The 15,628-nt window shown below is 43.5% G+C and overlaps 1 protein-coding gene across 3 annotated transcripts in view; it reads left to right on the plus strand.

The window, feature by feature from the left end:
- EXTL3 (exostosin like glycosyltransferase 3) overlaps window positions 1-15,628 on the plus strand; it is a 132,514-nt gene that overhangs the window by 87,315 nt on the left and 29,571 nt on the right. For 2 of the 3 annotated variants that reach the window (XM_032143944.2, XM_032143943.2), the window contains exons 2-3: window positions 3,517-3,610; window positions 5,663-8,284. In XM_032143944.2, coding sequence (XP_031999835.1) covers window positions 6,137-8,284 — 2,148 coding nt within the window. In that variant the 5' untranslated portion in view covers window positions 3,517-3,610; window positions 5,663-6,136. The remainder of the gene's footprint in view (window positions 1-3,516; window positions 3,611-5,662; window positions 8,285-15,628) is intronic. The other variant, XM_058433478.1, reaches the window with a different exon arrangement.

Consider the following 15,628-nt stretch of genomic DNA (forward strand, 5'->3'; position numbering starts at 1 on the left):
AAAGGTAGAATGCTGGCCACAATCTGAATGATAAATCTCTGTATACATCTATTTTAATTTTTTTTCCCCTGGGAGAAGACACTGTCATGATCCTGTTCTAGTCATAGAAGATGTGCTGCTTGCTGCCATTGGACCTTTGAGGTGTAGATGTCTGTGTTGCTGACCACTGGAAAAAGGATATCAGGAGGGAGGTGAAGATGGGAAAAGTAAATTTGAGAGTCAGCCAATCAGGGGGCTAACCGAAGCTCATTGGTAAGCTCTGGGAGGTGAAGACAGAGAAGAGGTTGAGGACAAGCCTGCAGGAACAGCTACATTTGGGGAGCGGTGAAAAGGGGTCAGAGAAAGAGAACTAGGAGAGGACATGGGCAGGAAGTGTAAAATGCAGACCGACTTAATATGAGGTGCACAGCATGGGTGAGAATGCAAGACACTTTGATAGGAGAAATGAAGGTGTAAGTGAGAGAATTTTTATGCTTCTGGATAGGATTAACTATATTAAAATACTTAAGACTTCCCTACTTAAATGCAATATAATGGGATTCTTTTTATATATCGCTGAATTTTATCCCTAATATTGTGTTAAGTATTTTTGTGCCTATATTCATGAGAGATTTTTTTTGTAGTTTTCTTTTTTTTTTTTGTTTTTGTTTTTGAGGCAAGGTCTTGCTCTGTCACCCAGGTGTGATCTCACCTCCCACCTCAGCCTCTAGTAGCTGGGACCATGCCTGGCTAATTTAAATTTTTTTTTTTTTTTTTGGTAGAGATGGGGGTCTCACTGTGTTGCCAGGGCTGGTCTCAAGTCATCCTCTCCCCTCAGCCTTCCGGAGTGCTGGGATTACAGGCATGAGCCGCAGCGCCTGGCTTGTGGTGTTCTTTATTTTGCTACTGTCTTTGTCTGGCTTTAGTCAGGGCAATGCTAGGTTTATAAAATGAACTGGGAAGTGTTCCTTCCTCTGGAAGAGACAGTGTAGAATAGGTGTTTTTTTTTTTTTTTTTTTTAAATGTTCAGTAGAATTCTTCAATGAAACCATCTGGGACTGGAGATTTCTTTTCTGGGATTTTCAAAAGTATGAAGTCAGTTTACTTAATAGTTATAAAACTAATTCAGATTATTCCCTATTGGATGAGTTGTGGTACTTTGTGTTTTCCAAGGAGTTGGTCTGTTTCACTGAAGTGTGTAGAGTTGCTTATAGCCTGCAGGGACTGTGGTGATAGCCCCTGTTTCATTCCTGCTTTTGGACATTTGTGTCTTTTCCCTTTTTTCTTTATCATTCTTGTAGGTTTTTCAAACCAGTGACAAACCTCTCTGTTTTCTTGCTTTTTCTCTTCTGCTTTTCTGTTTTCGATTTCGTTGATTTCTGCTCTTTAGGTTTGTTTTGTTTTTTTCTGGGTTCTTGAAGGAGGAGTATAGGTTATTGATTCGAGACTTTTCTTCAATGCAAGAATTTATGCATAAATTTTCCTCTTAGCACTGTTTTAGCCATGTTCCCGCCATGTTCCCGCCATGTTCCCGCCATGTTCCCGTTTTTTTTTTTTTCTTCCATCTATAATATCTTACTTAATTTGTGCAATAACCCTGGCGGTAGGTAGAGATTTTCAGCCTCACTTTACAAAGGAGGAAATGAGCTCAGGGAGATTATATAACATTCCCAAATTCTCAAGGCTGAGCTGCATCCTGAGCCAGGTAGTCTAGCTGCAGGTCCATATGGCCATCCAGCTGCCTCCTGGCTCTGAAGTTCTCTCTCTCTAGTGTATAATGTATTGAATACGATATATTATTTGTTAATGGATTCATTAACATTATGTTGAGAGCCATGGGGAACACTTTCAGTACGAGGTAGGAGGCCTAGGTCCCAGCAAAGCAGAAAGGGAGGATGAGTCAGGGAAGTAGATGGAACACTAAAAAAGCACAGCTTCATGGAAGTCCAGGGGAGAATTGAGAGTTTGTAGGATGAGGAAGTGATCAGTGATACGATTCATTTATTTAACAAATATTTATAGAGTGTTTACAGTGTGCTGGACACTGGGCTGGGTGCTGGCCACACAGCAGTGATCCAAGCACAAAGTGTTCCTTCCCTTGAGGATTAGGCTTTGGTAGGGAAGGGAGGGAATTAATAAATTAAAAGATACTAGGAAGTAAATCAGTGGGTCGGTGCCAGAGAGCATCAGGGGGTAAGAAAGGCAACTTTAAATGGAAATGCCAGGAAAGTTGAGGCCTGAAGGATGAGAAAGAGTCTGCCAGGCAGAAGCCTGGGGAAGAACATTTCAGACAAAACAGGCATAAAGTTTTGAGAGCGAGAAGCTTGGCACAGTCGAGGAGGTAAGTGGAGGCCAGTGTGGCTGAAGCTGAGAGGGCAAGGGGAAGAGCGATGGTAACTGAGATGGGTCTGGGGGGCCCGGCAGTACAGTGGGCAGCCTTGAAAATATTGAGAGGGGAGGCGTGGTCTGCCTCACGTTTCAAGATGGTCCTGGTTACTGTGTATGGAGTGCATTGGAGGGGCAGGAATGGAGGCCAGCTGGCAAGTTAAGCATGAAATGCTGTGGTAGGTGACTGAGAATGAATTAGACATGTACATTGTATATAGAATAAAAAAAATCTGAAGGTTGCTCCTTATCATTGTTTCAGTGACATTTATTTCTAGAGGCTGATATGTTTATTGTCATTTTCCAGAGAATGACATAAGAGATTCTGAGGGTATCCTTTTTCTTTTGTGCTTGAAATAATTTAATTAGCTGTTTAGGAAGGAATGCTCATGCTATTGGACATGGATGATGCTTTTGCCTGGCTCCAGTAAAAGAGATGGGAATTTAGTGGGGATGCATTCTTTTGAATCATTGTTGAATTACTGGTTTCTGTGAGAACATTTGTTTCTACTCTCAGCTCTGCTTATATGTAAGTTGGTAGCACTAGAAATATTAGACTAAGTATAGTCAGTCTCCAAATGACTTTTTAATAACCTCTGTTTAGACTCTGTATGTAGTATCTTTTTGAATTTTTGGTATGAAAAATTTCAAACCTAGACAAAAGCAGAGAGCCTGATATAATAAGCCCCCATGGGTACCCATCATTCAGTGTCAACAGCAGTCAGCTCACGGCCGATCTTGGGTTCGTTTCTACCTGCAAACATTCCCCGCCACCCTCATCCTGTTGATTTTGAAGCAAATTCCAGGTATATCATTTCATCTGTAAATATCTCAGCATATACTTTCAACAAGTAAGGACTTTTCCATATTTTAGTGTTTGGTTTTATGCCCCCTTAAATAGGTAACGTCTGTCTGGACGGTTTGCCTGCGAGAGTCCCCGTGTATACTTCTTGTCCCAGTGTATTTATTAATAGTCTCCCTTTCCACTTCAAAGAGTCTCTGTTTGGACAGTAAATTATTTGGTGACCTCATATACATAAGAGAAATCTTTTCATAGGGGACAGTAAATAGGTTCTTTAATAGCACTTTCAGTATTATTTTTCTAATAGTATGTCACTGTTCTATTTTTGTTGTTTGTTTTTTTTTAATCAGGAGAGCAAGCCCTGGAGGTTCACTCTTTCAAGAAGTCGTGTGCTGAGGTGTAATGCTACACAAGTCAGAGGAAGGAAGGGTCCTGAAACACATGGTGAGGAAGGAATGAGTCAGCTGGATTGCTGTGATTACGCCTTCTTTTCTTTTTCTTCCATTCTGTTGTTTCGTTGTTACAATTTGGTCATAAGTGCAAAGAAGATTCTTTTGAAAGCAAGAGATTTAAACATATGAATCACAAGGATAATGTAAATTTGAGCATTTGATCAGCTGCTAATTATCTAAGTTTAGATTATCCAAATACTTAAACCTTTTAGTAATATTATCATCAACTTTAGGTCTGATGTCTTGTCAGGTGTTCTTTCTAATGGACAAAGTGACTCAGACCATCATTTCCCTCCTCTCATTCTTTGCTGTTAGCCGATTCTAATATCCTCTTTCCTTTCTTTTTTTTTTTTTTTTTGAGATGGTGTTTCACTCTTGTTCCCTGGGCTGGAGTGCAATGATGTGATCTCGGCTCACTGCAACCTCTGCCTCCCGGCTTCAGGCGATTCTCCTCCCTCAGCCTCCTGAGTAGCTGGGATTACAGCTGCGTGCCACCACACCCAGCTAATTTTGTATTTTTAGTACAGATAGGGTTTTGCCACGTTGGCCAGGCTGGTCTCAAACTCCTGACCTCCGGTGATCCACTCGCCTCGGCCTCTCAAAGTGCTGGGATTACAGGCGTGAGCCACCATGCCCGGCCTAATATCCCCTTGTCTTTAGAAATTGTTATTATAATTTATTGACATTAAAATTTAATATCAAATGTTATGATGAAATCAAATGTTACTTGAAAAAATGTTAGAATGTTTAAAGAAATCTTTATTCTGAAAAATAGTTAAAATTATGTTTATAAAAATGGTAAAAAGGAGAGAAGACTATTACACCTTTAATAGTTAAACATCTTTGACAGAGGTAGAAGCTAGAGAAAGTGGTTGTGCCTCTGTGAAGTCCTACTCATTTTATGCTACGTGTACCTTTGTGTGTTTATATCTTATCTCTTAGGGTAAGGGAAGTTCCATGAGGTCAAGGATTATACATCCTAGACTCTCCCACAGTTGTACTTAGCATGTCTTAGCTCTGTTAAGAGTATGGTGAATATTTTTTGGAAGAATTAAAAAAAGAAACAGGGAATATTCCCTGGCATAGAATATTGTGATTTGCTTCTAGCTGAGAATATTGTGATTTGCTTCTAGCTGTGTTGAGTTTGAGGGAAAGCAAGTGGCAAGCCTCTGTAGCCAGTGGCAGTGAAGCTTGGTGAGAGAGCAGGGCTGGGAGTGTTGCTGAGGGACTGAGTCGCTACAAGCGTCCTCCCATCCACTGCACTTTGTATCACAGCAACGTGGTGCATTGCCGTCTCCGTGCACCTATCTCCATTTTAGAAGGTTAGGAAACCGAGGTCTGATAGCAAATATGTCAGCAAAGAAGGAGAACGAATGCCTCTCATTTCTAAGTATAGTGTTCTTTCTAAAAGAGCAAGTTACTATTTATATTTTAAGAAAGAGCACATGATGTCTGCTAATGGAAGATAAATGAGAAGCAAACTGGGAAATACATTCTGTCTCAGGATTACTGCATCTACTACTGGATAAAGATCAAAAGAGTTCTCTTCAACCCTTTCAACTCTACATGGAACAAATTGAGCTTTTCAGAGTCTTTTTTTGTAAAGTATTTCCAAAGAAGACTTACAGGTTAGGAGTAAACATAAACTACCCAGGTTGGCTAGGAAGGTATTTCTCTTCATCTAAAGATGATGCCCAGGTGTAGAACAGGATAAGAAAAGACCGTGGACATCTTTGTCCCATGAATTTAGTTGGTCGTCGTGTTATAGGGCTGTAATGCCGCTCTAGATCCAGTTAAATAAGAAGTGGGGAGGGGTTGTAAACTGCAGCTTTTTGGGGCACTTATCCATTTATTACCCCAAGTAAAATACCCATACCAAACAGCAAACAACATCTCTGCATTGTCATTATAATGTTCTTTGAGACACAACCAGCGTTCCAGCCACTGTTCCATCTAAGATTTAAGCATTTTCTAGAAATGTATGGTGGCAGGGGTGTTGAACGTAAACTTCTTCAAGACTGACATGGTTCTCTTTCTTTTGCAGGCCTGATTGTTGGCAAAGGCATCGTAAGAAGCTGGCATTATTTCTGTTATAACCCATTACTGTATAACTGTGAATAGACACTATGCATATTTGTTGGTCAGCAAAACCAAGAAACAAGAGCTATGGCAGTTGAAAAAGTCTGTCTGATTCCAGGGTGTTTTTCCTGGGTTTCATCATCAGGTACCTCCTCCCTTTCATCTCAGCAAGAATGTGGCACCTTTTACCGTTTGATAAAGATTAAGGACATGTTCTTTGGTCAACAGCCAGAACTTAAAATCTGCTGGAATAGGGTCAGAGACCGTTTCAGCTGCAGCTGAGGAAAATGAAATTTTCATTTTATTTGGTGCCTTGTCCAGGGAGCGCACTAACTCTTCCGGAAACGTGTCAGTGAAACAGAGATCGTTTTGTGGAATAGCAACCCATGGTTATGGCGAGTGACCCGACGTGATCTGGGGGGCAGGCTGCAGAGGACTCATGACAGGCTATACCATGCTGCGGAATGGGGGCGCGGGGAATGGAGGTCAGACCTGCATGCTGCGCTGGTCCAACCGCATCCGCCTCACGTGGCTCAGCTTCACGCTCTTTGTCATCCTGGTCTTCTTCCCGCTCATCGCCCACTATTACCTCACCACTCTGGATGAGGCTGATGAGGCAGGCAAGCGAATTTTTGGCCCCCGGGTGGGGAACGAGCTGTGCGAGGTGAAGCACGTGCTGGATCTGTGCCGCATCCGGGAGTCGGTGAGTGAAGAGCTCCTGCAGCTGGAGGCCAAGCGCCAAGAGCTGAACAGCGAGATCGCCAAGCTGAATCTGAAGATCGAAGCCTGTAAGAAGAGCATTGAGAATGCCAAGCAGGACCTGCTCCAGCTCAAGAATGTCATCAGCCAGACTGAGCATTCCTACAAGGAGCTCATGGCCCAGAACCAGCCCAAGCTGTCCCTGCCCATCCGACTGCTCCCAGAGAAGGACGATGCTGGCCTCCCTCCCCCAAAGGCCACTCGGGGCTGCCGGCTGCACAACTGCTTTGATTATTCTCGTTGCCCTCTCACCTCTGGCTTCCCAGTCTACGTCTATGACAGTGACCAGTTTGTCTTTGGCAGCTACCTGGATCCCTTGGTCAAGCAGGCTTTTCAGGCGACAGCACGAGCTAACATTTATGTTACAGAAAATGCAGACATTGCCTGCCTTTACGTGATACTAGTGGGAGAGATGCAGGAGCCGGTGGTGCTGCGGCCTGCTGAGCTGGAGAAGCAGTTGTATTCCCTGCCACACTGGCGGACAGATGGACACAACCATGTCATCATCAATCTGTCACGTAAGTCAGATACCCAGAACCTCCTATATAACGTCAGTACTGGCCGTGCCATGGTGGCCCAGTCCACCTTCTATGCTGTCCAGTACAGACCTGGCTTTGACTTGGTCGTATCACCGCTGGTCCATGCCATGTCTGAGCCCAACTTCATGGAAATCCCACCGCAGGTGCCGGTGAAGCGGAAATATCTCTTCACCTTCCAGGGCGAGAAGATTGAGTCTCTGAGGTCTAGCCTTCAGGAGGCCCGCTCCTTTGAAGAGGAAATGGAGGGCGACCCTCCCGCCGACTACGATGACCGGATCATTGCCACCCTGAAGGCGGTGCAGGACAGCAAGCTGGATCAGGTCCTGGTGGAATTCACCTGCAAAAACCAGCCCAAACTCAGCCTGCCGACTGAGTGGGCGCTGTGTGGGGAGCGGGAGGACCGCTTGGAATTGCTGAAGCTGTCCACCTTCGCCCTCATCATTACCCCCGGGGACCCTCGCTTGGTTATTTCCTCTGGGTGTGCAACACGGCTCTTCGAAGCCCTGGAAGTCGGTGCCGTCCCGGTGGTGCTGGGGGAGCAGGTCCAGCTTCCGTACCAGGACATGCTGCAGTGGAACGAGGCAGCCCTGGTGGTGCCCAAGCCTCGTGTTACCGAGGTTCATTTCCTGCTCAGAAGCCTCTCCGATAGTGACCTCCTGGCTATGAGGCGGCAAGGCCGCTTTCTCTGGGAGACTTATTTCTCCACTGCTGACAGCATTTTTAATACCGTGCTGGCTATGATTAGGACTCGCATCCAGATCCCAGCCGCTCCCATCCGGGAAGAGGCGGCAGCTGAGATCCCCCACCGTTCAGGCAAGGCGGCTGGAACCGACCCCAACATGGCTGACAACGGGGACCTGGACCTGGGGCCAGTGGAGACGGAGCCGCCCTACGCCTCACCTAGATACCTCCGCAATTTCACTCTGACTGTCACTGACTTTTACCGCAGCTGGAACTGTGCTCCAGGGCCTTTCCATCTTTTCCCTCACACTCCCTTTGACCCTGTGTTGCCCTCAGAGGCCAAATTCTTGGGCTCAGGGACTGGCTTTCGGCCTATTGGTGGTGGAGCTGGGGGTTCTGGCAAGGAGTTTCAGGCAGCGCTTGGAGGCAATGTTCCCCGAGAGCAGTTCACGGTGGTGATGTTGACTTATGAGCGGGAGGAAGTGCTTATGAACTCTTTAGAGAGGCTGAATGGCCTCCCTTACCTGAACAAGGTCGTGGTGGTGTGGAATTCTCCCAAGCTGCCATCAGAGGACCTTCTGTGGCCTGACATTGGCGTCCCCATCATGGTAATAGAGAAACGAATAGTTCGTTTTGGTGCATGAAATAGTATTTCACTCTTAATCCCTTTTCCAACTTCCTTCACTTTAGCAATCATAACTTCTAGCAGAGGAGAATACATGCATACTCATGAAAAACCTATATAGATTCCTTTCTTCCCAAAGGGTTTGCTTGCTGCCTTTTCAAGCCTTGGTAGTTCTGTTGCTGTTACTCACTTCCTAAATCGAGGATCCCCAAAACTGAAACTGATTGTATATTCAATATACAAAACCTTGTCGGTTATCCCATAGACTTCTTCCATGTCATAACAAGATGATGATGATAATGATAAGCTACCATTTAGGAAGCACTTAGCCTCTAGGCACTATAATAAGCATTTTGTGACATCATTATCACTGTTTCTTCAGCTTATTCATATGGGAGCTGAAGCTTAGGTTAATGAATTTGCCCAAGATCATGGTGAGTAATGGAGAAGCTGAGCTGTAGTATGTCTGATTCCAGAAGTGGCAGCTTTAGTCACCTCCCAAAGGGTTTAGGAAGGCCTGTGTCATTTTCCAGGTATTCATAGAAGTCTTTTGGAAGACTGGAGTTGGGGTTTGATATTTTGGAGTTGGAGAACCAACTCCAGTTGAACCTTCCAGGGTGTCTTGTAGGTTCTTTCTCATTCTTTACTCCATCTCATGGTTAGGTGCTGTATTTTACAGGAAAAATAATAGCTAAATATGCAGGACAGGGCTTTAGTTCTGAGGAGTTTATCCACCTTCAGAAGAGAGATGGTGACCATCTCTCTTAAATGTGCAGCCTTAGAGCAGGTCTTAAGCAGACTGCCAACTACTTAACCTGCCGCGTATGTAGTGACTTCCCGGCAAAAGGTAGCAAAAGGTCTGATGGGCTGCACATTGCTAGAAGTCTAGGTTTTTAAAAAATGTATTTCACTGGGAAGCCAATTCATTTGAATTATTTTTCTAAGCAGCAGCATGGTGTAATAAGTATGAGATTTGGAGTGATACAGACCTGGGATTAAGTAGTCATTTTGTGATCTTTGATAATTAGCTTTTTTGATCTCAGCATTAAAGAGGAATCCAAGATAAGACAACTAAGGATTCTAGAAAGGTGCTCACTTATTTGATTCCTTCTTACCCCTTAATGTTAAAGGAGATGGAAGCCAGTATGTTTGTCTTGCCTATGCTCTGGGCAGCTTTAACTGATTTCACTCATAAAGGCTTCTTGTATCCTCTCTACATCATTTCTGTTTGTGTCATAGTTGTTACTGCCTACTTCCTTCTGTGCAAAGTACCTCTTTGCTTGAAATTTTTTCTTACTGCTGCTAATCTTTTTTATTTAATTGAATTTATAATCAGAAGCTATTCAAAGACTGTAGGGTTATAAATCCTTTTTATCCTAGTTTATTTTCTATATTAAGTTTTGTAAATAGGGAATTTTTTTAATAGACTTCTCAAAGTTCACTTTTTTCTTTCTGTTACAACTTTATGTGATTGAAATTAAGAAAGCATTTGCTCTGTGAAAGATAGATGCTCCTCAAATAGTAGAAAAATAGAGCAGCCATTGTTTTCCATTTTTCCTGAGTTTTCTTTGATTGATAGGGATGTAGAGAAGCTGGTGCCACACCAGTTAAGTTGACTGAAATTCATCGAGAACTTACCAGAATGAATCCTTTTTAAAAAACTCTGGTGGGAAATAAGTAGTCCTGACTATTGGGCAGCCCATCGCAATAATACCTAATTGGAAAATGCCAGAAACTTTACAGGTAGGCCATTCTAAACAGCTTTCTCATATTAGCAATACAAGTTTTTTTTTCTGGTCCTTTTAAAAAAGAGGAAGTAGCTTCAGATGGAGAATTTCACTCTATCTTGTAAATATTCTGGTTGTGCTTTCTATCTAGGAGAGGCAGGTGTTCTGGGCAGCAGTTGAAGTTGCTGACATCTTGGATGTACCCAGCTATCAGAGCTAGAAAGAGACTGGTAGCTCTCTCTGCTATAGAAAAATGACACTACTGTGATACACCTCAGAGTGGGTTTTCTGTCTAGATGTAGATATAGCCAATTCAATATGCTAAGTTTAATTTTTATAAATTTAGCACCAAGGTTGTTCCCAGGCATCAGTGAATCTACCCAGGAACCTCTGTGCCGTTTCAGAAAGTGCTGGGCAATACGGGCTCCTCTTATGCTTAGGTTCCCACTAAGCAACAGGCATAAGTGCTGGATGTTTGTGGGCTGTGAAGTCTTTTGAGCCCCAGCTATTTTAGGTGGAGAAGGACTGTCTTAGGGGTGCCCCATAGGACTTATATGTTAAAATTCCTCATTCTTCTAAATAATTATTTGCATAAAAAGATCTAGCTTAGAGTGAAGGTGATCTTTATTGCCACCACCCTTGACCACTCCTGATTCAAATGCTCTGTGTAAAGAGAACTTCAGCACAAATGGGATGGTGGCAGGGCAAGGAGACAGGAATTGCAGAGAGATGGGAGAAGTGCCACCAGTTGAAGTGGGTCTCCTGTTGATTGGGGTAGGACTACCAAATGGGCAATGGTGGGTGTCTGCTCTCTCCCTCGTTCTTGTGTATTTTGTAAACACATGGATCAGGTCCCTTAGCTCCTGGAGCATAACAACAAAGATATCTGATGAAAGCCAACTAGAGAGTATTATTATGCCAAGGGATTTGAGGCCTAGCGTTTTGAAAAACTCTCCACTATGTTGGGGACCACCACTTTCATGGCACCTGAAAGATGTTCCACTGTTTCTAGGCCTCTGTTGTTTCTGAGGATCTATCAGTGGTTTTCAAATTTTTGTTTCCTTGTATGTAAGGTGTGGTTTTCTCTGGCTACTTTTGAAATTTTTTCTTTGTATTTGGTTTTCAGCAGTTTGACTGTGGTATGCCTTAGCATGGTTTTCTTAGATTTTTATTCTCAAAAGTGTTGATATTTTTGTTTTAGTAGGTGGTTAGCTGTATTGACTCAGACTGAAAGCCCTGTCTCGTGAATGGCCACTCTCATGTTGAGTTCTTTTATATGTAGCTGCTCTGCTTACAGCCTGCACCAAGCATGCATGGCTTAGGGGTGGGCCAGAGACAGGGCAGTTTCTATGCAGAAGTCGGAGCTCCCTCTCTCTGGCTTTCTCCTGTCTGGAATTTTCTCCATTCTTTCTACGGGCTGTGGTTACCTTATACGTTTCCTTTACAGGCCAGAAAGACCATGGGTTTTGTATGAGAGTTTAGCTGTCTTTCTTGGTACCAAGTCTGGCCTACTCTCAGGGTAAAAGCAACAGTAATTATCCCTGTGTCAGTAATTCCCTCCCTCTGAATTTTAGCACCCCTCCATAATTGGTTGTCTTTTGTTCACTCTCTAGTGCCTTCTGGAAATTCTTTTTTTGGTATTTTTGTGCAGAAGTTATAGTTGTCATCTGAGGGAGGACTGGGTCTGGCAGGAGCTTACTGAACTCTTCCGGAGGCAGAAACGCCAAGTAATCCCTTCTTGATAGATAGTCCCATTAAAAATTTTGAGTTACTACTTTACTCTGACCAGTTTACACATCTTCCTTACTCTGCTTTATACTCTGGAAAATAGCAAGTAGGGTGGCTGTTTTAGAGTCTGTCCTTTTGGAGTTGTAACATGTGGGCTATTAGGAAAGGGACATCTTTCAGTTACTAACAGTGTAGTCTAGCTCACTCAAGGCACTGCTTCCCTTCACACTGTATACTCACTGATTGCTGAGACAGTCTCTTGGCAGCCCATCCCTGAGTCTTAGGTTTTCATTCTCTTCTTCATAAAGGGTATGGCTAATTGACGCAGGGTGCCTTGGAAGGGGGCTTTTAGAAGGGGTGACATTTGAGCAGAAGCCTGAGCGAGAGAGAAGGCCACGTAAATTCTGGAGGGATGTGTGGGGAATGGCAAGCACCAGAAGCAATGCCCAGTGCGTCCGGGTGGCGCGTTTGAAGGAGGTTGGAGAAGGCAGTGGGACCAGCAGGTGCAGGACAGTGCAGGTCGTGGTTAGGAAGTCTGGGTTTTATCCTGTCTGCCTTAGGATGCCCTTGGAGGGTGTTGAGCAGAGGAGGCACATGATTTTTATGGAACTATGGGGAAAAGAGCAGAAGCAAAAAGACTTGCAGTAGCCTAGGCGAGGAGTGGTGGTGGAGAGAACCAGTTCAGAGATCAGCATAGCACACATCCTTGCAGACTGCAAGGTCTCTGTGGAAGTGATGAGGTCAGAATGCACCATTTTTTTTTTTCCAAATGAAAATGGTAGTGCCGGGCGCAGTGGCTCACGCCTGTAATCCCAGCACTTTGGGAAACTGAGGTGGGTGGACTGCTTGAGCCTAGGGGTTTGAGACCAGCCTGGGCAACATAGGGAGACCCCGTCTCTACAAAAAAATAGAAAAAATTAGCCAGGCATCATGCATGCCTGTAATCCAGGTTCTTGGGAAGCTGAGGTGGGGGGATTGCTTGAGCCTAGTAAGTCAAGGCTGCAGTGAGCTGTGATGGTGCCACCGTGCTACAGCCTGGGTGATAGAGGGAGACCCTGTATTAAAAAAAAAAAAAAGAGATACAAGATTATTTTTCAGTGCCCTTTTCCCTCTCTCCCAGCCCTTGATATTCAAATTGAACAGGGAGAGTTCTTTGGGTAATATAAATATCATTCCAGGGGAGTTATTTTCATCCTCTCCCCAGTAGTCTATTAGGGAAAAGGGAAGACTGGAAGAGAAGCTGCATCTATAGTGTGTGCTCTTGGTGTCAGGAACTTTCTGGCTGGGGACTCCGCCTCTCAGGCTAAGAGGCTTGGCTTCTGGCTAGACCTCAGGCAAGAGAGTGGAGATCGTTCTCAGGGCTTACTCCTTAAAGTGTTGGTAAGCTGTATTTTTTATCTCTGCCCACTCTACTTTTAAAAATATCCCTTGAACGAATGAGACGATAATTTCCTAAAATTGTGATAGCTAGGTGAAGGCAGCAGGAAAAACCTTGTCCAGCTTCTCCAGGTCCAAGACTATGCAAGGTCTGGTGCACTTCACTAGGAGTTGGCACATCTGGGGGGTTTTTCTCTTTGACAACATTTTACTTAATAACTTGGTGGCTATAGCTGTGGGTTTCTGTTTGCGAATGGGCTGTATGGCTGCAAAGGAAAATTATATAAAACAAGGCTACCCCAAACCAAAAATGAATAGCAAGAAATACAGAAGTTTAAAGGAATTGCTGGAAAGTCATGTTGCATAATTTACTAATTGCAGCAAATTGATTCTTAGGTAATGTCTTCCCCTCTTAGTGTATGTGTACTCTTTTTACTAATTCAAAGTAAGGAATCTGAGACTGTAAGAATTCTGTTGCTTCAGGTCACTTGACTAACTGATACCTGTATTAGAACAAGGGCTCAGGACTTTTTTTTTTTTTTTTTGAGACAGTCTCACGCTGTTTCCTAGGCTGGAGCACAGTGGTGTGATCTTGGCTCAGTGCAGTCTCCGCCTCCCAGGTTTAAGTGATTCTTGTACCTCAGCCTCTTTTGTAGCTGGGACTACAGGCGCACACCACCACACCTGGCTAATTTGTGTATTTTTAGTAGAGTCGGGGTTTTGCCATGTTGGTCAGACTGGTCTCGAACTCCTGATCTCAGGTGATCTGCCCACTTCTGCCTCCCAAAGTACTGGGATTACAGGTGTGAGCCATCACCAGCCCCAGGTCTTAGGACTTCTGACAATAGATATGTATTTTTTTTTCTTTTTTTCCACGTGTAAATTTTTTGGAGAAGCACAAACTTGTTTTTTTAAATAAAAATATGTATAAAATATAGAAAATGTATAAAAATTAAAATACAGAATATGAAATATACATGTAAAATGTATGAAAATTAAAATAGAGACTGCTAATATCATGTTATAATAATTGTTAACAGTTTTTGGGCATTTTCTGTGTGCTAGGCACTGTGGATGGTCTTTATCTGCATTCTCTCATTTGTTGACCTGCTAACCTAGGCTTTCTTACCTGCACTTGCACTGGGATCATTGGCAACTTTTTCTCTTATAAGTTAAAACAGACTTGTCTCATCTAAAACATGTACAATTTTGTTTGTACTGTATGACATCCCTATGTAAAGTTATAAATGGAAAACCAGTGCACTGTTACCTTCTTATTCTCTTTCCTTCCTTTGCATTTTCTTGCTTTCTGCCCCATCACTTGATGTTTATTGAATGAATCCCGTAAATAATGTAGTCCTCGGCTGGGTGTGATGGCTCATACCTGTAATCCCAGCACTTTGGGAGGCCGAGATGGGTGGATCACGAGGTCAGGAGTTTGAAACCAGCCTGGCCAAGATGGTGAAACCCTGTCTCTGCTCAAAAAAAAAAAAAAAAGGAAAAAAAATACAAAAATTAGCCGGGTGAGGTGGCCAACACCTGTAATCCCAGCTACTCGGGAGGCTGAGGCAGGAGAATCGTTTGAACCCGGGAGGCAGAGGTTGCAGTGAGCCGAGATCGTGCCACTGCACTCTAGCCTGGGTGACAGGGCAAGACTCCGTCTCAATAATAATAATAATAATGATGATGATGATGTAGTCCTCTTTCTATCATCTTCTCTCTGTCACTCACCTCCCTCCCCATCGCTCACCTCCCTCCCCACTCACTTCAAGCTCTGTTACCTAGGTCCTCCTGAGTTAGGTGGGCATGACTGTTTGCCTCTTCTTGGATCTCATTTTCCTGATTCCTGAGTTCTCTGATGGTTCCTCTTTTAAATTGGAGGAAGGGGATGATGGAGAACTAAGGTCAGTTGCTGTTTCCTTTCTTGCCTGTGTGATGGCTTGATGTTAAGTTTCATTCTCAGATATGGATTTGCTATAGGGATGTATTATGTACGCATATATGTTTTGTTGGAGGATGGAGATTGTCGGGCTTGGCTAGGCTGGATGTAATCTGAAAAAGGGCATTTCAAGTGTATTTAAATGGCCAAATTTCATAGGTGGCAGGTTCTAGGCCACGATTGCTGTCCCTTTTCCTTTGTGATGGGAGAAGGTCAAGGGTCCCGTGAATGATATTGTGCAGAAGAGCTAGCGAGGCATCGTCAGGGAGCCCTGTGTGTGAGACAAGCCAAGCAAAGAGTGGGCATTGCTCCTGGCTTGATGGAGGTAGATGGGTTTTTTTGCTATAGAAAACTACACTAAATACTAAGAGGTTTCCTAATTCCTCTCTATCATTCTTTAAGATTATTAAAGATATTGAATGTTTACCTATAATTTTGATCTAGAAACTTCTCAAGTCTTTATTTCATATTCTGTAAATAGAATGGCAGGGCTAAATTATGTTCTATTTTCTGCCCATTCATTCATTTATAAAACATTTGTTGAACATCTGCTATA

Source organism: Hylobates moloch, unplaced genomic scaffold, assembly GCF_009828535.3.
Source record: "Hylobates moloch isolate HMO894 unplaced genomic scaffold, HMol_V3 SCAFFOLD_22, whole genome shotgun sequence".
NCBI classification, from domain to species: Eukaryota; Metazoa; Chordata; class Mammalia; order Primates; family Hylobatidae; genus Hylobates; species Hylobates moloch.